General features: G+C 36.5%; 1 protein-coding gene and 1 pseudogene across 3 annotated transcripts in view; both read left to right on the top strand.

Annotated features, from left to right (window-relative positions):
- KIAA1958 (KIAA1958 ortholog) overlaps positions 1-17,524 on the top strand; it is an 82,326-nt gene extending 64,802 nt beyond the window's left edge. For 2 of the 3 annotated variants that reach the window (XM_006906113.3, XM_006906112.3), the window contains 2 exons: positions 6,429-6,601; positions 16,339-17,524. In XM_006906113.3, coding sequence (XP_006906175.1) covers positions 6,429-6,601; positions 16,339-17,145 — 980 coding nt within the window. In that variant the 3' untranslated portion in view covers positions 17,146-17,524. Of the gene's footprint in view, positions 1-6,428; positions 6,602-16,107; positions 16,258-16,338 lie in introns of all 3 variants that reach the window. The other variant, XR_003043916.1, reaches the window with a different exon arrangement.
- Positions 17,525-26,647: 9,123 nt separating this feature from the next.
- Positions 26,648-26,783, top strand: LOC112473185 (annotated as a pseudogene).
- The last annotated feature ends 640 nt before the right edge of the window (positions 26,784-27,423 follow it).

A 27,423-nucleotide genomic window follows, 5' to 3' on the forward strand; every position in this document is an offset into this window, starting at 1 on the left:
TTTTGTAGCCACAACAAACAATTTAAAAACAAGTTAAACCGTATTTTGAAAAACAGAATTGCCCCAGTCACTAAGCCTTAGCCCCTTATAGCCAATGCATATTGAGCAAAGCATTCCCTGTCACATGTTTCTTACCACTGAGGAGGGGGAAATTGTGGAAGGAGAAGCATCTCTACCTGTGAGTGCTCAGAAACAGCCCATGGGGTAGGGAAGACGTTTCAAGAAGGCATCAACAGCTGAATTAATCATATGTTTCCTGGAGCCCCAGTCTCCAAAATCCTGTTAATGAAGCAGAAGGCTTCACTGCAAATTCACCATCTCTCTGTCTGTGGACCTCTGTCAGACAACTGTGTTATACCAAGCTAAGTAGAAGTCAGATTCTAGACCGCCTCGTTTTTAAGAAAATCTTTTTGGTCAGATACAGGTCTCCATGTGACGTTCATTACCTTTAGTACATTTGACAGAAAGTCTCTTTTGAACAGAATAGGAGAGGTTGTTCAAAATGAGTGTTAACTTCAGACATCTTTGTGTCACTAAAATTATTGAATAAAGCATATTAAAACACCAGAAAATATAATGTTCTCTCTCACTGTTAATTATTTTAAAGAAATACAAATGTAGTTCTTTCATACGTATGAATAATCCACCAAAGTCTTTACTCATGTAAAGCTGAATATTACAAATAGAAACAATGATTGTATTTTTGTATGATAGTATTTTAAATATTTAAATTACTTTATAAATAGTTGTAACTTAGTTTATGTTTTCCTAGTACTTTAAGAAACAAGTTATATATTTAAAACATGACAAATTTTACTCACTGATAGGGGAAGGATATTAGAACTCAGATTGAGTAATATTTAGCCTACAAGTCAGAAAATTTTTTTTAAAAAGTTAATTTATTTATTCATAATCTTTCCCAAGACGATTTCAAGTGACTAAAGTAGCTAATATGTATAACATACTTAATGTTGGTGATATGTCATCTGAAGAGATAAAAGCAAACATTGAATTTGGTGGCAAACATTTTTAGACTGAACTATCATTTTTTAAAAACATTTTCTTTATTAAAATGTATGTTTTTTAAATGTTGAGGCAAAGGTTCATTGTGAATAATTTGGCAAAAACTAATAAGTATAATAAAATAAGAAATAAAAATCACAGGAATCTTACCCATAAATAACAACTTATAACATTTTGATGTTTTCTTTTGGAATTTTTTTAAGCATACAGGTACACTTGACCCTTGAACAAAGTGGAGGGTTAGGTGCACTGATCCCATGCAGCTAGAAATCTGCATATAACTTTTAACTCTCAAAAAATTTACCAGTAGACTACCATTGACTGAAACCTTACATCAGTCAACACATATTTTGTATGTTATATACTATAGTCTTACAATAAAGAATCTGTTACTTAAAAAATCAAGAGGAAATATATTTACAGTACTGTACAGATTTATTGGGAGAAAATCCATGTATAAGTGGACCTGTGCAGTTCAAGCCCATGTTATTTAAGGGTCAACTGTACTTTCAAAAATTGTAGTCAAAATGTATTTACTGTTTTGTACATTTGTAAAAGATCTTTAGCCTTTGAAAGTGTGATTATTTAGCTACATAGTTTTCTGTTGCACAGTAGTACCAAAAGCTATTCTGTTGTACTATAATGTTTTTGCTGGATTGGATTTATTTTCAGTTTTTCACTTTTATAAAATATGCCTTAAAGAACACCTTCGAGCATACCTTTTTATACATCTATCTGATTATACCCTTAAAATAAATTTCTAAAATAGGAATTCTTGGGTCAAATAAAAAGTATATTTTATTTATTTTTCCCACATATGCATTTCCAAAGTCCTAGTGATTTTTTGTAACTTGCAAAAATAATACATTCATGTTGTAAAGTTTAGAAGTCCCACAGAGGTAATGACTAACTGATGTGATATATCTCCTCCTAAATTTTTTTTCTATGCTCGTGCAAGTTCCTCTGCATCCTAACCAAGATTTAGAAATGGACCTTTTTGTACTTTTGCCAGTCTGATAAATGAAATACATCTTAGTTTGATTATAATACCCAATTATTACTAATGTTTTTTGTCATTTGTATTTCTTCTATGAATAGTTGCTTGTATGTCTTGGGCCTATTTTCTTGAGTTAGCTTTTTCCAGCTGATTTATAGTAGCTTTTTAATATGTAGTTTGTCACTTTGTAAGTATTTTTTCTAGATCTGTTTATTGCATTTTAAGATATATCAAATGCAGGACTTTGAATTTTTTTTGTCATCTGATTTGTTAATCTATTTTTTTTATGCCTCTGGGTTGTGTCATACTGAGAAGGCTTTCCTTACTCCTGAAATCATGAAAATTGTCTTCTTTATGGAAATAGCTTTTTGAAATGATCAATTTGGAAATGTGTTACTTGTGTGTGGAATGAAATAGGAATCTAAATATGCTTTTGTTTTTGTTTTTCTAACTCGGTAGCTTGTTATCTCAAAGCATCTATTGAAAAGTCCATCCTTTCCCCAGCAATGTGAATTGGAGCCTTTATTATATACTCAGTTTGCATATTTACACAGATCTTTTCTGCACTCTCTTCTGTAGTATTGATCTATTCGCCTATTTCTTTACCAGAACTTAAACTTTAAATTATTGCGGTGTTATAGTACCTGTTTACATCTTTCAGGGCAAGGCCTCCCAATCATTATTTTCTAAACTGTAGTCCTTTTCTTATGTATTTACTCTCCTAGGCAAACTTTAGAATACCAGTCAAGTAACAACAAACTGGATGATTTTAATTAGAATTACATTGCATTAAAGATTACTTGAAGAAATTAAACATCTTCATAATATTGAGCCTTACTGTTTAGGTACAGTGTATTTTCTTTTTTTTTGGTGTAACTCTTCATTAGGTTTGTATATACATTTTTAATTTTAAGGATTTTTGGAAAGTTTTCTTATTGAATTATACAGTCAGAAAAGTGCACAAATCATTAGTGTATAGCTTAATTTTTATGAAGCAAACATATTGCTATAACCAGCACCTAGAGGCAGACATAGAGCACTACCTGAAGCCTAGAAGCTTCCCTCATGTGCCCTCTCTTTGATACCTCCCTGATGTAACCATTATGTTACTCTACCATAGAGTCATTTTATCTGTTTTTGAAGTATATAAATGGACCCTTTCAATATACTCTATTATGTCTGGCTTCTTTTGCTTAACATTGTGTTTTGGGGATTCATCTGTGTTTATGCATATTGTTCATTCCAGTAGTCCGTTCCTTGTTATCGTATAATTATTGTATAAATATTTTATAATTCCATATGCATTCTCTTGTTTATAGGCATGGAGTTGTGTCCAGTATTTATTATTAATTATGCTTTTATCAACACTCACACATACATACCTTTTAATACACAAATACACATTTCTGTCGGGTGTAGGATTGCTGGGTCATAGAATACATATATATTCAACTTTAGTAGATATTGCCAATTAGTTTCCAAAGTGGTCATACAAATTGTCACTCTTACCAGCCCAGTAAGAGTGTTCTTGTTGTTTCACATCCTCATCAACACTTGATGTTTATAGATTTGTTCTTCATTGTAGATATTTTGGTGAGTGCATTTTACTTTTTATTTCCAGAAATAGGAATGATATTTCCTATTTTATGCAGAGCCCACTTAAGTTTGTCCATATCTAATGGGACTATGTGCCCTCTAATCGATCTGTCAGATATATGCCCTTCACATATCTTCTCTCACTATGTCGCTTGTCTTTTCCCTCTCTTAATGGTGCATTTTGAGAAAAGTCTTTTTAATTTTAATGAAATTCAATTTACCAACCTTTTACTTTTGGGGTAGTAATATTGATGTCCTGTTTAAAAATATGTAGCTACTCCAAGGTCACAAAAATGGTCTCCTATGTTTTCTTCTAGAAACTTTTTCATTTTACCATTCACATTTAGGGCATGATACATTTGGAATTTTTTGTTGTTCGTGGTGTGAGGTCGTCATCCAGTTTGCTCCTAGTGTGTTAAGGATTTTTATATCTGTGTTTATAAGCTCCGTTGACTTGTAATTTTATTTTATTGTATTATTCTCATCTTATTTTTATAGAAAACTTAGGCTGTTCTAGAAAAGACACTGGTTAATATTCCTTCTTTTTCTGTTTACCAGTAGAGTCTTTAGATCTGACAGTATATTAGTTCCTTAAATGTTAAAAGAGTTTACTGGTGAAATCCATCTGAACATGAATGGATTTTTTTTTTTTGTATATTTTAAATTATAGATTAAATTTCTTTAGTGGGTATAGAACTGTTTAAACTGTATCTTTCTTATTTAGTTTTGGTAAGTCGTGGCTTTTCGAGATATTTGTCCACCTTGCAGTGTGACTCTTCTATGCTTACACTGTATTTAAGTGATGAGGACTGGGCTCTGGTACAAATAATCCTTTTGTTGTTTTAAATAAAAACAGTGAAATTATAGTGGTTGTTGAAATACATCAGATTTAGTTCTCACAGAGAGTTAATTCGAGTAAATTTGGGGGGCCAGGATATACTTTTTGTAAGTGGCTAATATTTAAATTGCATTCTTTACTGAGAACTTTATCCCTGTAGTACCAGATTCCTTTGTGTAGTGGCCAGACATAGAGTCGGTGGGACCCAGGTTCAAACCCTGGCTTGACCGCTTGCTAACGCTATGATGTGGAACAGCACAGTGCCTGGCACTAAGTACATATTGGATGAGTGATGTTTGAAGTTACTAAATGTATGAGGTTCTGTTTCCTTATTTGTAAAATAGTTACAGCAATAGGGTTGCTTGTAGCTTACAGGTAATTTATATAACTCTTGGCATATAGTAAGCTTTTAGTTAGTGCTAGATGTAATCTTAAGTTTTATGCTAGAATCCTTTCTTTAATATCAAGCGAGTCCCCAAAATAATGTAAGTTATCTTGGTTTATGCAAGTGTTAAGAGAATATACCTACATAACTAAGTTGCTTCCGATAACATTTCTAGCATTAAAGCCGATTGTGTGTTCAGCAGTTCAACAGAAGACTTAAAGGGTGAAGACAGAGTCTTAAGGAGCATACAATCCAATCAAAATGATATTCTGGATACAATTAGATCACAGTTCCATGAAATAATAAAGCAAATGTGAGACAGTGAAGGAGAAAATGAGGGAGCTGGGTAGTGTGGGGAAGGATTATGTAGAATGGGCTTGGAATTGGAATTGGAATTGGGAAAAAAAAGACACTTTTGATGGGCACACAGACTGTGGGGAGATTTCTCAGGCTAAGTGTGGGGAAGGTGTGGGGTGGGTGTCCTGGCTGCCGGCAGACGCTGGGCACAACAGGAGGCTGGTGGTTCCTCAGTAGGAGCGGTGAAAGATGAGGTGAGTTAGAGAACGGGAAGCCAGTTTGCAGATCACCCTTGTATAATTGCCTTCACTTTCATTTTGCTATTTCTTAGCCCTTTGTTGTGTTGTTTGAAGACAGAAACATTCCAGAGTGAGTAAGAACCACTAAAGTACAGGTTGACATTGTTTTTACTTTGCGGTGGTCTACCTTGATTTTTTTTTTTTATCTGAACACCTCAATTTGAATAGTTTAATTCTGGTTTTAGTAGATCAGTATATGAAGAAGGGCCAGCTAAGGTTATGGATTTGATTATCTTTCTGGCAACCAACACTAAAAGTGGATACATTGAGGAAAACCAGTTTTTATTTGAAGTAATTTGGCAATTGCAATTTGAAATCTGTTCCCTCTCCTCTGAGACCATGTGCGCCTCTCTGGAACATTCTCCCTCCTTTCCCTGGATATTTCTCCCCCTCGCCTTTCCATTCTTATTCTAAGCTAGCTAATGGGTTATGTGTCAGGGTTTAAATATCTTTCTCTTTATTTGTGAAAAGAATTAAGGAAATATGCTAACACCATTTAATACAAGGCTGTCCAGGATGGCACATAAGACATTTGAGACTATATATCGCAGAGAAATAATAGCTCTTCATGTGCTATGGGTAAAGAGAAAGGATGTGTTAACTTGTCTTCCCTTCTTTCATTTTGTTGTTGTCGTTAATAGAAATGCTATTTTTTCCAGTGAACATTTTAGATAGAACATTCTTTGTTTTTCTGCATTCGTTCTCCCCACTCCCCTTTCATTATGTGAATGCCTGCATTAGTGCATCAGTTAGTTTATATGGCAAAATTGTTGGGATTAAATGCAAGGTTAGTGCATTGATTCGGGAACTTATGCTAGAAATATTGTTCCCTAGTTTATTTATTCTAACATATACATACTTGGTAGAAATTTCATTTTTTCAAAAGTGTTATCTCTGAGGAGTTTCCTATGATTTAACATGATCCCAAGATGTAATTCTCTCAAGAAAGGAATGGCAAATTATTTTAATGCCTTTTATTTTTTCTGTTTCTAGCCTATTCTACTAAGCTCAACAAATTTCCTGTATTTAATATTAACGATGACTTGAATGATCTGTGTACCAGTGCAGTAAGCCCAAATACTACCAAAGCCACGCGCTATGCCCTGAATGTGTGGCGATATTGGTGTATGACCAACGGGCTCAAAGATCATACGGACATCACCAAGGTAAGAAACTCTTGAGTTTACTTCTTTCAGCCAACTTCACTGAGCTTCCCAGTGCCAAGCACTGTGCTAAGCATTGTGGGAAGCACAGAACAGCTGCTTTCTGCCTGGAAAAACTTTGAAAGAACATTAAATAGAAATATATCCACAGTACAAAGTGGAATTTAATAAGTGTTCTATGAATTTTCAGATCAGAAATGCCAAAAAAAAATTCAATTGGATAAATTGATTTCAATTTGGTGACACTAGCAAAGGCATTGATATTTAAGCGGTGTTTTCAGAGAGAGAGACAGGATTTCAGTAGAAGCAGATGGAGACAAGAGTCTTCTAGGCTGAGTGGCATGAGGAAGAGATTTGGAAGGATAGACTCGTTTGCCTGTAGCAGGGGCTTCGTATATGGGATTCGTGGGCATAAAACTAGATTGGATACCTATTAAGTGCCAAGCTAAAATCTTGTGAATATTGGGAAACCATTGAAGTTTTGTTTTGGTTTTCGTTTTTGTTTGTAAGGAGAGATTTTATTTGAAGGATTATTCCAGGGGCAGTGGGGAAGAGACTGTTGCAATAGAGAGAACACCCTGACCATAAGATCTACAAGTGTCTTAGGCAAAAGGGAAACCACTGAAGCTTTTTGAATGTGAAGAAACAAAATGCAAGTGATATTCTAGAGAAATTAAGTGGAAGTATTGAGCAAAAATTTATTTAATATGCTTGGTCCCCATTTTCCTCATTAGAAAATGAATTCTGCAAAACTAACTTGAAATGTTTAAGGTTTACGAACGGAAGGAAACATTCGTGGACACGTAGAGACAGAAAAGAAAGATGTTGTATTTTGGTCTGGATGTTTTGAATCTACATCAGATGGCTATCCAGATGGACATGTCCAAAGAGCAGTTGGGAATGTGGAATTTAAGACATGAGAAAATGTTAAACCTGAAGTATAGGTTTAAAGGTCTTGCGAATGGAGGTCGTAATTGAAGCCCAGGGCAGGTGGCATCTCCAAGTTTGAGTGGTAACCTTTAGGGCATTAACAAGAAATGAAATAGGAAATGCGGTTTACTACTTCTGGCAGCATGGTGTACTAGATACTATACGGGGGGCGGGGGCCCTTCTGCTGTTCTTGCAGAAAGAGGGGTAACCATTCACAGGGCCCCCCAAAAAGGACAGCTGAAACTGGAGCAGCAAGCAGTAAGCACATATGAAAGGCAAGGCTCTACTGAAAGGCTTTTTTTTTTTTTTTTTTAATGGTGACATTAGTTAACAAAATCTAGTAAGTTTCAAGTGTACAATTCAACAGTAAGTCATATATATTACATTATATGTTCACTGCTCATAGTTAGATTGTTTTCTGTCACCACATATTTGACCCCTTTTACTCCATCTATCTCCCTGGGAGGCATATTTTTGACAACATTATTAAGGAAGAGAAGAGACAGGTAGATGAATTGGAGAATCCTTGATTGAGGGGAGGACTCTGTAAGGGGCCTGAAGGAGTACTAGGTCAGTAGCATACCCTGGCTTCTCACAGAGTCATATGCTAATGATCTTTGAAGGGAAACATCCAAAATGTACGTGCTCAGGGAGAATTCAGGCAGGGCCCAGTGGGCTTGCTGAGTCAAGAGACCGAGGTAGTTAGAATTGTCATGACAGAGTATTTGAAAGTAGAGAGCTACAAAAAGAGAACCTAAGAGAAATGAAGATGGTTCCCCTCAAATATTTAGGTGAGTGCTGATCAACATATGCACATGAGGATACTACTTGAGGCTGGCAAAAACCCACCTGAAAGGTTCAGAGGCAATGGTACCTGGAGCTCGCACAGAACTGGAAATAGTACCTGTTCCCACCAGCCAGATTTGAAAAACCTCAAGATTCATGGGGTAGAGTATTCAGAAAGGTCTTGCATCAGATGTGGAGAATAATTAACTCTAGACTGAGCTCTGCTTTAATGCCACACAAACAAATCTTAAAAGCAAGACTCGGGTACGTGAACAGGTGGTAAATATCACTAGTCATCAGGGAAATGCCATTTAAAACCACAATGAGGTTTCACCTCACACCTGTTAGAATGGCTATTATCAAAAAGATGAGAAACACCAAGCATAAGCGAGGATGTGGAGAAAAGAGAACCCTTGTGCTGTGTAAACTGGTACAGCTTCTATGGAAAACAGTATGGAGGTTGCTCAAAAAATTAAAACTAGAACTACCATACAACCCAGCAATTCTACTTCTGGACATTTATCTGAAAGAAATGAAAATGCTAACTTGAGAAGATATATGCACCTTCATGTTCATTGCAGCATTCCTTACAATAGCCAAGACATGGAAGCAATGTAAGTGTCCATAGATGGATGAATGGATAAAGAAATTGTGGTGTCTATAAACAATGGAATATTATTCAACCATAAAAAAGAAGGAAATCTTGCAACTACATGGATGGACCTTGAAGGCATTATGCTAAGTAAAATAAGTCAGACAGAGAAAGACAAATACCATATGATCTCACTTATCTGGGAAATCTTTTTTTTAAAAAAACCAAACTTGTAGATACAGAAAACAAATTGGTAGCTGCTAGAGCGGGGAGGGGAGTGGTACAAAATGTGTGAAGATAGTTAAAAGGACTGAGGATGTAATGTGACTGTGGCGACTTAGTGACTATGGTTAATAATACTGGATTACATATTTGAAAGTTGCTTAGAAAGTAAATCTTAATTCTCATGACAAAAAAAAAAATTTTTAAGTATATGTGATGATGGATGTTAACTAGACCCATGGCGATCATTTTGTAATATATACAAATATCAAATCATTATCTTATATAACTGAAACTAATATAATACATATGTCAATTATATCTCATTTTTTAAAAGTAAGTGGAAAAAAGCAAGACCTAACAGGATCAAATGATTTTCAAGTAATTTAACTGTGTCCCGGAACAAAGCTTAAGAATATTTATACAAATATAAAATTATCCAGAACCCAAGAAATAAAATTCACAATGTCTGGTAACTAAACAAAAATTATCAGACATGCAAAGAAGTGAGAAAATATAGTCCTTAAAGGATGAATCAATCAAAACCAACCCAGAACTGACATGAATTTTAGAATTAGCAGACAAGGACATTGAACTGTTATTATAAAGAAGATAAACAAATGGTCAATAAACACATTAAAAGGTGCATAGCTTTATTAGACACCAGGGATATGCAAATTAAAACCACATGAGATTCCACTTCACATCCAGTAGGAAGTGTTGATGAGGATGTAGAGAAATTGGACCTGTCATACACTTCTGGTAGGAATGTGAAATGATGCAGTTGCTTTGGAAACAGTCTGTCAGTTCCCCAAGAGTTAAACACAGAGTTACTCTATCACCCAGCAGTTCTACTCCTAGGCATATACCCAAGAAAATTAAAAATATACATCTATACAAAAACTTGTACACAAATACTCACGATAGCATTATTTACAATAGCTAAAATATAGAAACAACCCAAAGGTCCATCAACAGACAGATGGATAAACACATTTTGGCCTATCCATACAATGGAATATTAGTTCGGCAATGAAAAGAAATGAAGTATTGATACATGCTTACAGCATGGATGATCCTCAAAAATGTTATGCTAAGTGAAATAAGTCAGACACCAAAGGACAAACGTATGATTTCATTTATGTAAGGTACCTAGAATAGGCAAGTTCATAGAGACAGAAAATAGAATAAAGGTTACCAAGGGCTGGAGGGAGGAAGAAATGTGGAGTTGTTTAATGAGTACATTTTCTGTTTGGAATAATGAAGTTCTGGACATGAATACTGATGAAGATTGCACAACATTATGAATGTAGTTAATGCCACTGAATTGTACATTTATAAATAGTTAAGATGGTAAATTTTATGATATATATATAAAACCAAAAGAAAACCACAAATCAATAAAATGTAACTATTTCACCTTCATAAATAATAATTTTAAAATTCACCTATTCTCACAGGTCCCCAACACTGCTTCTTCATCCTCACTAACCTTAACCGTGTCTAGGCCAGGGGACCTTATTTTCCAAACTTGGTGAAGTCATTGTGAAGACAGCTGTCTGTTACTGGAAACCTTTACATTTCTGTGTAGGAATCCATGAAAAAAGGCTCATTTCTCCACAACCCCCATGGCTTAAATAACTTATACATCCCAGGGGATGAAAATGTCTCAACTGTCCAGTGGAGTGCTAATATTTCTTAGGTACTAGTATTTCTTAGTTTCCCCTGTGTTATCTAGAACAGGGGTCCCCAACCCCCAGGCCATGGACCAGTACTGGTCCTCGGCCTATTAGGAACCGGGCTGCACAGCAGGAGGTGAGTGGCGAGCCAGTGAAGCTTCATCTGTATCTGCAGCCACTGAAGCTTCATCTGTATCTGCAGATCATCAGGCATTAGATTTGCATAGGAGCACCGGTCTCTGGTACTAAAAGGTTGGGGACCGCTGATCTAGAGGAATAATGGGAGAAGAAGAAGATATATTTTGATCCTCTGTAATCCAGTCATATGGGCTGGATTTTTAATAATAAATTCTTAATATTTTTAATAATAAATTCTTTTAAAAAGAGGCCAATATTTTAGAGAATGAGTGAATATTTAGTTAAAAGAAGGAATCATGGTGTCAAGGCCCATACTCTTTCATCTTAATTTCTTGGTCTCAATGCAAGATATTTTTAGTCTAGATGTATCTTTAAAGATGGATGTAGCTGGCAGCATACAAGGTAGGTAACAGCTCTTCATCATGGTTTGGTAGCTGGTGAGCCTCAAATTTAGTTGTTTGTTTAAGGAAGAAAACAAGGAGTTAAATTAGACTTTAAAATGTCATCTAAATAAACAGAGTATACACTGCCAATCTCACTCTACAATTACTCTATGACCTACTGTGTATATTCAGCTCAGTATTTTTTCTTTACAAACGTGACTTAATCCTCACTGATTCATCTCCCTCAAGGTAGCTGTCATTGACTTCTATCTCCATTAGATTCACACAGAAAATAGAGCATCTTGAAGTTCAGTACCTATCTTTCTGAATAAAGTAAAATTTGGTAACTGCAAAAATGAAGTCATTTTTATTGTCATTTTTATTTTAGTGGTTTCTTCAAGATTCATTTTTGTTTTCCAATTAGAATACTTATAGTTCATAAGCGTTTTCTCTACTTTCTTCAACCCTCTGGACAAGATTATCACAAAGGGAAGTTTGAGGCATTCCCCAAAAGTAACTCTTGGTTTTACTTGTTTTATAACGTTTTCAAGTTTCAAGGATTACTGCGTAGTTCCAGATTCTGGAATTTGCCTAATAAGTCAATTTTTTCTTATTTTGTTCTTTCCCACCTAGACTCATCTGCCCCATGACCAAGCTCTTTCTACCTCTTTGGTCATTTTTATGTTAGGGAAGCCAAGTGTCTAACCTATAGTGAATTTTGAGATGGTATATCTATTCAGAGTACCTAAGGAAGGAATATAGTTTCTTGCAATGTCTTTATAACAAATTGAAGACCTTGGTGACCTGGAAGAGTAATCTCCACCCAAAACTCAGTCGGAGAAAACTAAGGAGGCAGCCAACATGGGCCATAATGAACAGTTTTCTTATGTGCCAGCAATATAAACTTTGTGACTTGACATTTCTCCAGCCATTGCTTTAACTGTGGTTTCATGTTGAAATTTGTGGTAGTCTTTGTAAATCAGAAAAATGTTCTGCATCATAAGTCAGCGTGGTTCTTTTGACTCCAAGTTGAATTCATTGATTTAACCCATGCTGATCAGTTCATTGGGTGTCAGTGATATAGTTCAAGCCTTCTGGTATGTGACGAAGACCCAGTCATGGATAAGATGTAGTTCTTGCCTTCAAGGAGCTTTTAGTCCACTTTGAGAGACAGACATATAAATAGGTAAAAGGCTGTGCAATATGGAGGGCCATAATAAAATAGGATCCCAGGTGAGAGAGTAACTTTGCTTAGGGAAGCTGGAGAAGCCTTTATATAGACAGCAAAATTTGAGCTAGATCTGAAATAATGAATAGAGATTTTCCAAATAGATATTAGAAGAAAAAGCATTCTAGGCAGAGGAAGCAGCACGTACAAAGATTTAGAAGCATGAAAGAGCCTTATGGTTTCTGTGAATGACACAAAGTTTAGTGAGGCTGGAAATAGAATATAAAAAGAACAGATGATCAGGCTAGAGAAATAGGGTTTGTACCAGTTATCTATCGCTGCATTACAAACCATCCCAAAACTTAGTGGCCCAAAGCAACATTCATTTTATTTGCTCTTGCTTCTATGGATTGTGCTCAGCTGGGTGTTTCTTCTGGTCTCATTTAGTGTACTCGTGGGTGCAGTCATCCGGATATTAGATGAGAGACAGCTTGTCTCTGTTTCATGTTCCCATGGTCTAATGGGGCTTCCTCACATGGCAACATTACATCCTACGACAGTGAAAGAAGAACTTATAAGTCTAAAGCCAATGAAAGCAGACTCTCTTAAGGTATAGGCTTGGAATTCACACTGTCACTTATGCCACGTTTTATTGGTTTGAATAACTCATTGGTTTGAATAACCCAGATGCCAAGGGTGGAAAATAGATTCTACCTCTAGGTGGGAGGAGCTGCAAAGTCACATTGCAAAGGAGTGTGGAAATACAAAGGGGAGGAATTGTGGCTGTTTTTGGAAACAATCTACCTCAGAGTGGAGCCAGATTGCGAAGTTTTACAAACAGGTCAGGCGCCTTTATCCTAAGGGCAACAGGAAACTTATCAGAGGTTTGTTTTTTGTTTTGTTTTTAAGTATTAAGGTAATAAGTAAGGTTTCCTGCTCAGAACCTCTTATTTAGGAACCATCCCTCTCCTGCAATCCCCATCGTTGTTGTAGAAGCCATCATGTTAACACAATGGCCCATGTTTGGGTCAGTTGTTTGGATCAGGAGTGGGCCAATCAGAATCTTTTCTTTTAATTTGTTTCTGGTGATAATGAGAGTTGGTCTCTTGCCAATATCTGAAACTATCAGATGTAAACCTTGGTGGGGTGGGGGATGCTTGGTGGCTGTTTTGAGCTGTATGAAGAAAGGTGCTCCGCACGGAGAAGCAGAGATGAGAGAGAGAGGCCTGACGGCCATGGAGTACACTGATTCTGATGTCCCTTTTGCCTAGGTTTATTCAAGTTTGGTCTATCTCTGGCAACCAAACAAGTCCTAAGTTATGCAAAGAGAAGTTAACAACTGCAGGTAGAGAGTTGGAAGTGACAACATAAAAATTTGAAACCAGCTGAGTTTGGGTCTCATGATTATTGGGAAGTTATTTTAATGGATTTTTACTGGTATGTAAGAAAGCTATTGCTTTTTGTATTTTTTGTATAGCTACCCTGCTCTTCCTGATAGCATTTCTGCTGAATCTCTTGGATTTTCCTAGACCAACAATCAGATTAGCAGAAAACAATTATATTTTGTCTTTTTTCTTTCCTATATACGTGTGTGTGTGTGTGTGTGTGTGTGTAATTTCTTTTTCTTATCTGGTTGGCTAGAACAGTGTTCTATAGTAGCAATGATATTCAGCATGTTCATTCTATCTGGCTTTATAAGAAAGATCCTAATGTTTTCATTTTGGGTGTAATTTTTTATAGTTTTTGTCTATAAAATACTCTTCATTATAGTAAAAGGATTATTTTTTTAAATCTAAATTTAATTTGAATTTTTAAAAATTTGAAATGGATATCGCATTTTTTCAAAGAATTTTTAGTATTTGTCAAATTCATATTATTTCCACTGGATATGTGAATACGTCAATTATATTAAAATATTTTTTAAGATCGAATCATCCTTACACTCTGCAGTAATCCTCTGGGTATATTGCTTTCCTGCCATCCTGCGTGTGATGCGATCGTAGAGGCGGTCCTTACTCTGCACGGGGCCATGCTGATCGCTGCTTGCGCATAACAGAGCCATGTCCTTGCTTCGCGTGGTTCTGATGTACACACATTTTATGTCTGTGCAAGATGGAAATTGCCTCTATTTTACTTAAGGAAGTTTACATTTATATTCACATACTTTATCTTTTGGTATAATACTCGTCAGATTTGGGTTAGAAAAAAAGGAAGCCCATTTCTTCTTCCTATGTTCCAAAACTGTTTAAATACAAAAGAAAAGGTGGAAGGGCTCCACACGCGGTCTCGTTAAGAGTGACATTCATCTTTGACAGTCATTTCGCTCTTGCTTGGGGCTCCTCAGATCTTTTCCTCTTATTGAACCAATTTTGGCAATTTATATTTTGCTAGAAAATTGTTCAGGTTATCTAGATTTTGAAATGAATATGCATAGTTTTTCATATTCTTTATTCATTTTCCGTAGTTATACTTTCTCATTCCTAATATTATTTAAGTGTATTTCCTCTCTTCTTTTTTCTTTCTTTCTCTCTGTCAGACCTGCTACAAGTTTGTCAACTTTACGGGTCTTTTCAAAGATTATGTATTTTCATGTTTTATTTATCCCAATTTATATCTTTTCTAGTTCATTAATTTGTGTTTCATTTTTATTGATTCACTCTACTATTTTTGAGTTTGGCTTACGTCTAGCTTTTTGAATTAAATAATGCTTGTTTATTTTCAATAAAGTGTTCTTACACAATCATTCAAGACTATGATGTTATTGGACTATTAAATGCAACATCTCATACATTTCGATATGTAATGTTTTCAGTTTGGTTCATTTTAAATCTCTATAATTTTGTTTGTGTTTTCTCTTTGACCCAAGGACTATTAGAAGAAAAGACAATGTTACCTTACAGTTTCTACTTTTAAAACAGTTTTTACTGAATCATTTTTTTTTTTTGGTCCTAGAATACATATTCTGCCTGAATTTACTATGAGCAAGGTCTGGTTTTCTCTTTACAGCTAGCTCCCTCTCGAAATATAAAGCTTTCCTACCAGCCAAGCTTCCTGCTCCTTCTACTATACCTAAATAGGGAGCTCTCTCTAATTGTTAGTCTAGTCATTTAGTTTTTTGTATCTTTTGAACAAATATTAATATCCAAGTCCTATGGATCATTAAGCCAGAGATACAAATTCAAGCAAAAATTCAAGGATCATTAACTTGCTATGAAAAGTGGACAAATCAGTCATCTTTCCTTACAGCTCGATATTTAGTGCCAGCAGTATACACAGTATGTGTAGATATCAAGGAAATTAAGGTTGGAGTGATTTCGAGTTTGATAAGTTTAGTTCAGGAATTCTTCAGAGAGGATGGTTGAATCTTATGGAAGGGGAGAGAGCGAAATGATTTGCTAGAAAAGAGAAGAAAGGGCTTTCCAGAGAGGAGTAGTGAACGTTATAAAGGCCAATAATAATTACTATTATAACTATTATTATGATAAATGCGTGTGTGTATATATATGTATATGTGTGTGTTCATTACTATTTACAAACCCTTTCACGTCCACTACCTTATTTATTACAATAATCCTTTGAGAAGGTATTGATTATTATGTCCCATTTTGCAGCTTGGAACACTGAGGTTTAAAGAGATTAAGTGGAGCCAAGTATGGAACCTAGATCTTCCAGCTTGAAGTTCACTGTTCTTTCCACTATATCATGCTAAGGAGTCAACCCTCTAGAGGCCACAAAATGTCTTGTCTACAATACCGCCCCTGGTGAGGATTAGGAGAAGGAAGGAGGGGTCTGGCTATTTGCGTGTCCTCAGATGTGTAACCTGAGTGTTTGTCTCATTTGAGATCCCTGCAGTGAAGTTGAACGAGCTCCTCGAGAACTTTTATGTCACCGTTAAGAAGAGTGACGGCTCAGACTTCCTGGCCACCTCGCTCCATGCCATTCGCCGAGGCCTGGACCGCATCCTGAAGAATGCAGGTGTGGGCTTCTCCATCACCAGCAGCACCTTCAGTTCTTCCACCAAGAAACTCAAGGAGAAGCTGTGGGTGCTGAGTAAGGCAGGAATGTCAGGTGCCCGTTCTCGCAATATCATCTACTTCTCCCTTTCTGATGAGGAGGAGATGTGGCAGGCAGGGTGTCTAGGGGATGACAGCCCTGTTACCCTCCTGTCCACTGTGGTCAAGTACAATAGCCAATACCTGAATATGCGGACACTGCAGGAGCACGCAGATCTGATGTATGGTGACATCGAGCTGCTCAAAGACCCACAAAACCAGCCCTATTTTGCCCGGACAGACAGTGTCAAGAGGGAGAGTCGGAGTGGTTCCACTAGGATATGTCATGGGAAAATCTACCATGAGCATTCCAGGGGACACAAACAGTGCCCCTACTGCCTCCTCTACAAGTACATGTACATCCACCGGCCACCCACCCAAATGGAGGCCAAGTCCCCGTTCTACCTTACTGCCAGGAAGGAGGCCATAGACATGGGCAGCGTGTGGTATGAGGAGCAGAGGATGGGACTGCGGTCGCTTCGGGGAATTGTCCCAAACTTAGCCAAGAAGGTCAAGCTGGAAAACTGTGAGAACTTCACCTTCGTCTCATTTACTCAGGTCTCTAGGAGGCTCGGCTCCCACAGCTGCTGCCAGTGAGTCTTCTCTGGGTCCAGGCCACTGTCCTGCTCCCCTGATAGGTGAGAACTTCCTCAGGCACCCGAGGCCAGAGCTCTGAGGTGGCAGGGGACAACTGTGACTTCATGGCCAGGCTGGTCTGTGTCAGTGCGACCTGCTATTTCTTTGACTTTGGATTTTCTAACTGAAAGTAGATGAGTCTGAATAATTAGGATGTTTTATCCAAATATATGTCACCTTTGTTAAATTATAGAATCTAATACACTGTATAATTGCTACATACACAGGAGCAAGAAAGTTCATTTTATCTAGTGCCTTTTTAGCACAGATTTTCTCAAAAAAAAAAAAAAGGAAAAGAAAAAAAAAAACCTGTTTAATTAGTCATTTTTTAAAATCTCAGTAGCCTAGTAGCTTTAGAATGTTCTGAAGACTATATACATTTTGTTGAATTACACAGTAAGAACTAGAAAGGGAGAGGCAGACGCGTTCACTATTTCCAGGAGAAAAATTGCACTTGACACTCTTCTTTTATCGTGTTGATAAGTAACTTGGTTCTGCAGGGCAAGCAGCCTTGCTTAGTGGAAGATCGTGGGGCTGCACTCAGTCAGGCTTTCAGCACTGGGAGGAACTTGGTCTCTGCGTCGGTGGAGACAATTTTATGAAAAAAGGTTAATGTGTCAAAAGGTGTCTGTGAGAACAAGGTTTCCAGTGAACTAGATGGTTTGTACCGCGAGGGAGTCTCTAGTAGTAAAAGTAAGTGGCTTGGAAAAGCGACCTGTGTTCAAAATGTGAAAAGCTCCTGAAGCAGAAGTGCCTACGTTTTATTTATCAGCACCATACAAATGCTTTTTTCATTTGAACATTTTTTAGAGTTTTGTTTTGTTTTGTTTTGTTCTTTGTGTCCTACAGCTGTTCCGTCAACATATGGCACTGGATCTGTAAAAAACCTATAGGTAATTTTCGGGCTGAGCCAAGAAAACCCAACAAAACAAGCCACAAAGGAAACAAATCTAAAAATGTGTTTATTAAAGAGCTTTGAACTTTTTTTGTCAAAGTATGACTTTTTCAACCGTAGTAGATGTCATCATTTTAGGTTGGCGCCAATGTTTGGGACACGATGATGTAGGCAACCTACCAGGTAAGCGAACCCAGCATTAAGGACGTAGTTGTCAAACTCATGGCGATAAGTTATTAATGCAATTTGAAACCATTTCACTCAGGTAAAACTCAACCTGATCACATGCTATTGAAACATCAGCAGACTTTTCTAATAACTACTATGAATGAGAAGTGAAAAAGGAGCCCAAAGAGTGCTAATTAATAATAATAATTTCTAGGGATCTTTATTTTGTATTTGAGAAAAGACTGCTGTAACTTTATACCATTGTGTTCTTTGTGTGTGCTTTCAAATTCAAAATTAAAATTCCAGTATAAATTGGAATTGCAGGAGTCCCGAAATCAGTTCTTTTTTCTTTTACAAAACATTATTTTAGTATTTATTTTAATTGGTTTTAAAAACCATTCACTAGTCATTGAAATATGTAATACTTCCTGAAATATGTAATACCAGAGAAGACTCAACCAATGCTGCCTTAAGGGTTAATGTTCCTTTTTTAGTTACTGCACATTTGTAATTTTGTTCACTAGTTGATCTTTCCTGAATAGAGATTAATTTTGGTGTGTCTCTATTTGTATGTAAATAACAGGTAATAATTAAAAATCGATGTCCTGACTTGATATTGCATACTATTCTATTATGGTTTCCTATAATGATTTTAGGGTTTTGAATTTAAAAAAACCACAAAACATTAGGTACAGTTTCCTTTAGTTTGCTAAACACCCAAAGGATATTTTGTTTGTGGAAAGCAGATAGTCTTTTTTTTATTTTGGTCAGTTCTGCACTTAAACAGAAATAGAACCTATGTGAACTATTGTGCAGAGCCTGCAGCCTCATTAAATAAAATCTCCACTTTGATTTTAAATAGATTCAAGAAGAAATTGCCATTAGGAATCAGTGGGATTTTTTCAGATTTAACCTTTCCAGAAGTAGCGATAACTGATCCAGAGGTTATAATCTTTCTGTTGATAGTGGCTTTCCATCAGCCGAATAGCCATCTCCGCTTCAAATTTGTTGCTTATTACCTATTTGATGTAATGTAAAATTTCAGAATTTTGAAGTGAATGATTATAATAAAAAATCAGGAGGTGGAATCTTCAGTGACACCTGATAGAATGAAAGAATTGTATCTCAGCATCCTAACTGCTATTTATTACATGCCTCCTTGGGGAATAGGAGTGAGAAAGAAAATACATTTATCAAGTGTGATTCTGTGCCACCCATTGTACTCGGCACTTAGTCTGTTATGTATTTGTATGTAGATGTCTATATTTGGATACACACACTTTACATGTGGTAACACCTAGTAAACCTGCTAAAATGGCATGGCATCTATCCATCTAGACAGCTTTGTCCATCCTCAGAGGAGCTGAAGGGGGCAGTGTCACGAGTTCTAGTTGACTTACAGCTAAGGTAGTTGTCCTTCCTGCCAGCTTTAAACCATACCTCCTGGTGACTCCATGTTTTCCTATTCTTGGCCTAAGCCAGGGGGAGGGAGAATCTCAAGGGAAGGAAAGGAGGAAATTAAGAATGTTTTCTCCCTTACCTTGAGGTTTTGTTTTTGTTTTTGTTTTTGTTTGTTTTTTTAACTCAAAAGTCAGAATGAATACCAGGAATTTACAAGTTTACCCGGGCATATGTTGCTTCTGGCTTTGTGTCAGGAACGGTGGTGTGTAGGTGTTGTGACAGGACCTCTGGGGTCAAAAGTCAGGATGAATACCAGGAATTTACAAGTTTACCGGGCATATGTTGCTTCTGGCTTTGTGTCAGGAATGGTGGTGTGTAGGTGTTGTGACAGGACCTCTGGGGTCCCTTGGGCGAGCTCTTGCCCGTAGCACCTTCTGCATCTGCTCTAAAGTGAGCCCTGCTTGCGTGGTACCTCCTCTCCGAATCTAGCAGGTCTCCCCTTAGAAGTGTATTCTGGCAGAGATGTTAGGGTGTCAGCTTGAGGGTATGGTTCAATGAAATAAAAAGGGTTTAGGACAGGCACATGATAAGTATGCAATAAATGTTAGCTATTTTATTTACAACTTTTGGCAATAGGAATAACTAATATCATTCAACTGATCTGCATTACACCACTTATTTCTTCCATTATGGAGATTCTCTCTCCTTTGAACTGTAAAACTTGAAGAGGAAACCAAAACTGATAATCTGGTCACACTTATGCCCATAAATGCTACCTCTAACACAGCCAAGCCCTGATACCTCAGATATAAGCAAAAACAAGTGAAGAATGGGGAAACCTTTAGAAGCTTTATGAGAAAGGTTCTCTATTGTTTAGTATGTTTGCAAAGGGGAATAGCATGGAAGAACCTAACCAAAGTCGTGAAAGAGATGGCCCCCTTGGCCACGTCGCATTTCCCGGTTTTCCTTGGATTAGATATATGCTGGATTAATCTTCCCTGATAAATAACATTTGGAATTCTGTTACTTTGATTCTGATTTTAATTCAGCGTTATTTAAAGCATTCAGCACGCTACCGTTCTCACAGTCATTGGGAGAATATGGACAAAATAACGCTCATGAAACAGCTGAAGCCTCTTGCTGTGGTAGAGAGATTGCTAGACTGGGAGCCGCTTCACTACTCGGCAAATTTGGTCTCACTTTCCTGAGCTGTAAAGTGGGATCATTGGAGTGGATCGTCTCTAAAGCGAATAATGTTACACTTCTGCAGTTCCTCAAGGCCATGTAGTTCGGAAGGGGCAAAACTAGGAAGCAAAATCCCCAGTTCCTCAAGGTCATATAATGAATCTCCTAAATTAGTGCCTCTCACTAGACTGGAACGTTTTCCTTAAGAATAACAGTTTTCTGGAATTTTCAAGTTTCACAACTTCTAAAAATATTTTGCTGCCTCTGGGCAGCAGAGTGTTGGTTATTTTTCTTTTTAGGCTAACACTGACCACGTTGTTACTACTTTAAATAAAGTAAACAATGTTTGTTATGCTTATGAACATGCATCACTTGGTTGCTTTTGTTGAAATCTAGTTTGCTAAACAGTTTTGAATTAGTAACCAGTTACTTGTAGGCATCAATAAATGCAAATTATGAACACCTCCAAGAAGAGTTACCTCATTTTCTCCACATAAGCTGCAAGTTAGTCTAAGTTAAGGCTCATACATATTAAGAAGCTGTAAACAAATAGCCCTTAACAGAAGACTGCATTAAAAGTTTTGAATTTATATATATATCTTTAAATGATTTTGCTTTTGGGGTGAATTTTTAATGCCCTGTATTGGAAGAAAAACATTCAATTGTTTAGGCAATGTCATTAGGTAAAAATCTTCATTGTACTTTCCTATATAAAGTTAACCACTTGGCAAAAACATGAGTGGAGGGAGAGATTGTTGGTGACCTAGGGTCACCTTTCTGAGAGAAGAGCAGGCCATGTGTGATGATAACTAACTTATCTCTGGAAGCTCTGTGTTCTGTATCTACATATTCTGATACCACAGGATTTCCCAAAATTCCTTTGGGGGAGGCTGCCCATCCTTCTGGCAAAGTTTGCATATTATTATGATTTTGAATACCTCTCGTTCTTTACAGTCCAAAAAATCCAGACTAGTTCCCCATGATTAGTTGTTGATCAGAATCAGATTTTTATGCTCAACTAATATGCTTTATTTTTTATCTAATGAAGCTCATATAGAAGTTAACAATTTCAGGAAATATTTATTAAGACCAAAAAATAATTACTGGATTATATGTAGGTACATATTGCTTCCATTACCACTAATAGCAATTAGATAGACCCTCTCCCCGACTGAGATGAGAATGGGCGCTTAAGAATTTTGTGGTCGGTATAAATGGTTTGATTACTTTGTATTTAATTGTAGTTATTGTTACTGATTTGTTCAAATAAGACTCTAGAAGGTGTAGATTTGACTAACGCTATGGTAAGTGCTTTCTCCAGCTGCCTCATATTCTCATTTAATTCTCACAACAGCTATGCAAAGTTGGTCTAATTATTCCCATTTTATTTATTGAGAAGTCAAGTCTCAAAGAAGTAATTTCCCAAAGTCTCACAGAGCTAATAAGCTGGAGAGCATAAGTTTGATCCCAGATCTTCTGACTCCAAATCCAGTGCTCAGTCCATTAGACGAAACTGCTTTCTTAAGGCCAGCAGAAGTCCACTTACCATTACCAAATGTTTGGGAAATATTTTCTTAACCCATACTGTGTACTCTTACTAATCAGTTGGTCACGTGGTATAATTTAGTCATTCCTGGTAATGCTTGATGGTTTTCTGTGAGTAAGCATACAATTTTCTGCCTTGTCTTTACCTAATAAATAACTCGTATTACATAATCAACCTAAAAGGGCCGATGGTCATGCCAATTTATTCTAATAAAAATCAAGTAATTTACAAACTGCAGCTGTTTTGACATTGGTATCACAACTTAAAATGTAAAGGGCTTCCTAACCTATGTCACAAGTACATGCTCAGTTTTTTTACTTTCTCTTTTTAATTTTGGTGTCAGAGGATTTTTATAAATTTTAGGCTAAAGTACCCATAGCAAAATACTTACATAGTCATTTGTTTTTTATTCTTCTTTCCTTATCGAGGCATATTTATTTTCTGCTTTGAGACTTAAGAAAACAATAGAATATAGGTAACTCTGAGGTTGGATAGTCATATTCTCTCATTTTACCAATAAAGACATTGAAGCCCAGAGATAGTAAAGGGCCCGTCCAAGGTCAGCAAGACCATAAGTGGTAGATTCAGAACTGGAAAATTAATCCAGAACTCTTTTCTCCATTCCATGGCTGGGAAGTTTGAATTTTTAAGAATTCATTAATGGATTCGCTTCTATCAGAATCCCCCAGTGAGCCCCTGTCTTTTGAGAAAAACACTCATAAAGACCCAGAAAAAGGCCAAAGCTCAATTCTGATGTCTGGAAGGAATCAGAAAGGTTCTCTGTCTCACCTTCTCTTCTTTCTCCCAGGCCCATCTCCTCTTCGTGCACCCCAAGACTCCAAGTCCTAGGGCTGAAATGTAAGCACAAAGCAAAGAGGATCTGGTAGAGGTATAGCGCATTCTAAGATAAACGCCCTTTAGCTGAGAGCAGAAACGATAAGTAACAAAGGAGTGGAACATGTAAATATTGTGATTTTTCATGTATGATGTAGGTTCAGAGAGCCAGAAAACTTGGTAGTAGGAAGGAAAAGAATGCCACTTCAGTAGAAAAGTGCTGAACTAGAAATGAACTTGGAAATCTGCACATCTTCTTACCATCAATCTCGATATCCGAAAACAGGATTTGACAAACAACTCAAGTGGACAGTTAGCATAACCAAGGGCAGATACTGGGGTATGGGAAGTAAAGACCACATTTAAGGATGAATATAGAGAAAAAAGTGAAATGGGGCATATTTTTAAAATGTGACTGAACCAAGGAAAATAGACAGTTTGCAGAACATTTGAAAATGAAAGTGGTCTACTGCAAGAAACACATTTTTAGGGTTCTTTTTGTTGTAATTGAAAGAACAGCATTGCTTGCATGCAGCAATACTTATCTTAAAATAGGAGCGGGCTGAGGGAAGAAGGCAATAGAATAAAATGAAAAAAGATAAATTAGAAAGAAAGATTTCAAAAAAGCTAAAAACATCAGATTAAAATCCGCATTGGAAACAGAAAAGATCAACTGATACTTTAAAAAAATCAATAATGTGAAGGACAAACGAGATTTTCTTCCTAATGTTCTTTAAATAAAACAGCAGGTAAAAATAATGGGGAAAGATGATATGGAAGACCAAACATTAGCTAACATTACTGATATTCGCTTTCCTGATAGAAAGACTATGTTGAGAAAAAAATATCAAACTATAAAAATGAAATCGTTCCTGAACAGAACGAAAATCTGTGTTTGTAGAGTGAAAGGAGTTACCTGCATTCTAGGCCAAAAAAAAAAAGGAAGGAGGGAAGAGACTCTTATCTAAGCACCTCATGGAAAAAATTTTAAACTACCAAGGAGAGAGAATGAAGACTCCTGCAGGCACTCAGTAAGAAAGTAACAAGTTGCTATCAGAAAACAAAAGAACATTCTGGCTTTAGATTTCTACACTATAGCACCAAATGCCAGAAAACAATAGATAATTTTGAGAGGAAAGTTGTGACTTTGGAATTTGATATATTTTATGTGTTAAAATTCAGAAAATATTTTTAGTTATGATAAGCATTCAGGAGATAAACCATCTATATACTATTCTAATAAAGATAAATTGTACTGCAACCTACTAAGCTTGGTTAAAAACCAGTTTTTGCTTAATATAATTTTAAGGGACTCAGGGGTATTAGATATCAGACCATCACCCACTAGAAGAAGGATATATATGCTTTTAAATAGATGAATAGATAATAATGCTTGAAGCTACATATCTAAAAGTTCCCAAAGTCCTCACGTGAATGGGTTAAACTAATACAAGAAAATGTACCTAAAAATAATTGCCAGATCACAGTATTATGTTTCTTTATTTTTATTACTGAAATGATGTATGATCATGATGATATAAACAGAAAATTCAGATACTTCTTTTACAAATAAAATTTAAATTGCTCCCAGTTTTCCTCACTGCTATTTAAAATACAATCCTGAAAGAGTCCCTTGCATCCAAGTGAGAAAAGGCAAGGGGTCAGAGGGTACCATGTGCTTCTCTACTCTCCTCAAACTCAGAGATGAGAACAGGCGCAAAATTAGAAAATTACAGAATATATCTGTGCTTTAAAAAGAGATCAGACATGGGGGCGGGGAGAATGAAACTTGTTTTAGAATACGAATGCAAGAAAAGTGCAGTTTCAACTGCAGGAACCTGGCCTGGGGCAGTGAGGTGCTTTCCTTAACTGTACTTGAAGTTTTATGGAGCTGTATTTAAATGAAGATACTAAAAGAATAAAAGCAGTCAACAACAATAACAATAAATAACGGTGTCTACGATGTCAGTGTTAGACTGGCAGCTGGGTGGTTTCATTCTGTTTTTCATCAGCTTGCACTGGAAGGACTTGAAAACACACGGAAATGTCCAGTATCGATGGCCTTAACTCTCAGTTCCTCCCTGACAGTATAATGGTTTCATCTGTGCCCAAGCTGTCTTGCCAATTTAAACTCTAAATTTTCAGCAACACCAGCACGTTTGCTTTAAATTTAGCAATAGAATAGTTAATGGGTTGCTTTGAGTTTGCTTGGTTTGTCATTTTGAAGCACAGCAAACCTCTTCTAGGTAGAATCTTCTGGACAGGTTCCAAGTATCACCCTTCCCAGGGTCTCCGGAGCCCTGCTTGGCCGTGACTGTTTACTCTGAACTATTTAGATAAGAAACACAATGCTTGTATTTAAGTTTTTAATATTTTCTCCGTGGCTGTGTTCCAAATGTCAGCAACAAAAACGTCCTAATGTTGTCTCTGTCCTGGCTGTGTTTTGGGGCTTTGTTTTAAATGTAGAGGAAGATATCCACAATTTTTTAACATTAGAACATCATTCTGAATGATATCAAAAATAGACAGTAACATAAATGATTTTCTTGTTCCATTTTCAACTTTTTCTGTTTTCCCCCAGTGATGCACGTGCGCCTGGGAGCACACGAGCGGGGAAGCACGTGTAACGTCTAGTTTCTGTCATGGTGTCAGAGTTGGAAGGCACTTTCTTGTTCATCAAGTCCAGCCTTCTGGCTGATAGCCTAGGAGAGTCTTTGACAGTTTACAAGGTTCTGGTTTTTTTTAAAAAAAAGTTGTTGTTATTGTTGTTTGGTTTGGTTTATGTACATGCAGCTTGATGTTTAACCCAGATTTTTGAAAATAAAAACATTAAAGTATATTTTATGTCTGTTTTATTAAAACGACTTAGATATTTTAAATCAGCAGTACGTATGGTTTCTGAATGTTTTTTAGTATCACGCTCCTGGAAGTAATGTTTTCCTTTGTACTTTGCAAAATGTTAGGCCATCTTGAGCAGTTCTGGACCTGTATTCTATGCTTCTGAGTGAATGCTCTGGGTGAAATAGTTCTAAATGACTCTCCCTCTGCTTCTCTGACTTAGATTTTTTTCAGTGGGCAGGCTGAGAGTCTATCTGGAAAATTCTCATATTGATTGTATATTGACCATTGTATATATGCCTCTAATTTTTTTTTCTACTCTTTAAATTATTATTTATGGCTTTTGGAGAGTACGTTTAATCCTAAAACTTTTTAAGTAGAAATTTGCTGTTCTATATATACAACAGCTAAAACCATTTCTAACAAATAAATTTCTGAAAAATACTTCCAAATGAGTAGAATGGTGGTAATGGCGAAAAGATGAGATATTTCATTGACAATTACTGATCCTCAGGCAAATTGACACTCTTATTCTGCTTAGAGCAACAATTTTTAAAATTGTAAACACTTGAACCGGTTTTAAAATTTGATGAAGCATCTATGGCCATACCACCCTGAATGTGCCCGATCTCGTCTGATCTCAGAAGCTAAGCACGGTTGGAAGCTAAGCAGGGTCGGGCCTAGTTAGTACTTAGATGGGAGACCACCTAGGAAGACCAGATGTGGTAGGCGTAAAAAATTTTAAAAAAATAAAGGATTGTAAGCCGACAAGGTCCTTGCAATCTGTGAAATCAACCAAGGGTTGCCTCGCCTAAAAAATAATAATAATAAAATAAAATAAAATTTGATGAAGCAGTAGACTATTTTCTCAGAAAAATGCTTGTATGTATGCAACATTTTACATACATAAACAGACTTAAGAACATATACTAGTTCTTTAAAAGAGTTGTCTTTTTGAGATATATTTTAAAATATTTAAGGATTTACTTCAAAATAATCTAGAGGGGTAGAGTAGGTAGAGGTGGAGGTGGAGACGATGTACAAATTGGTATCGAGCAGGTAATTGTTAAAGCAAATAGATGTGTATGTGAGCATTTGTTACTCTCTTCTCTGTTCTTTTGTATATGTTTGAAATTTTCTATAAGGCAGAATTGAAAAATAAACACACCCAAAAAGCTCCGGTACTAGAGATTCCATGGCCCTCCTCACCAGTCTCATAGAATCACAGAATCTTCAAGCTGAAAGGAAGGACCTGAGGAGAGATGAGAGCGCTGACCCCGACACACACAGATAAGATCCTCCATATTATACCTGAGGTAGATTTTCAGGTGAGAATGCTGAGTTGTAGCAGTAATGGCAAGAACTGCTGAAA

Source organism: Pteropus alecto, unplaced genomic scaffold, assembly GCF_000325575.1.
Source record: "Pteropus alecto unplaced genomic scaffold, ASM32557v1 scaffold111, whole genome shotgun sequence".
Taxonomy (NCBI): Eukaryota; Metazoa; Chordata; class Mammalia; order Chiroptera; family Pteropodidae; genus Pteropus; species Pteropus alecto.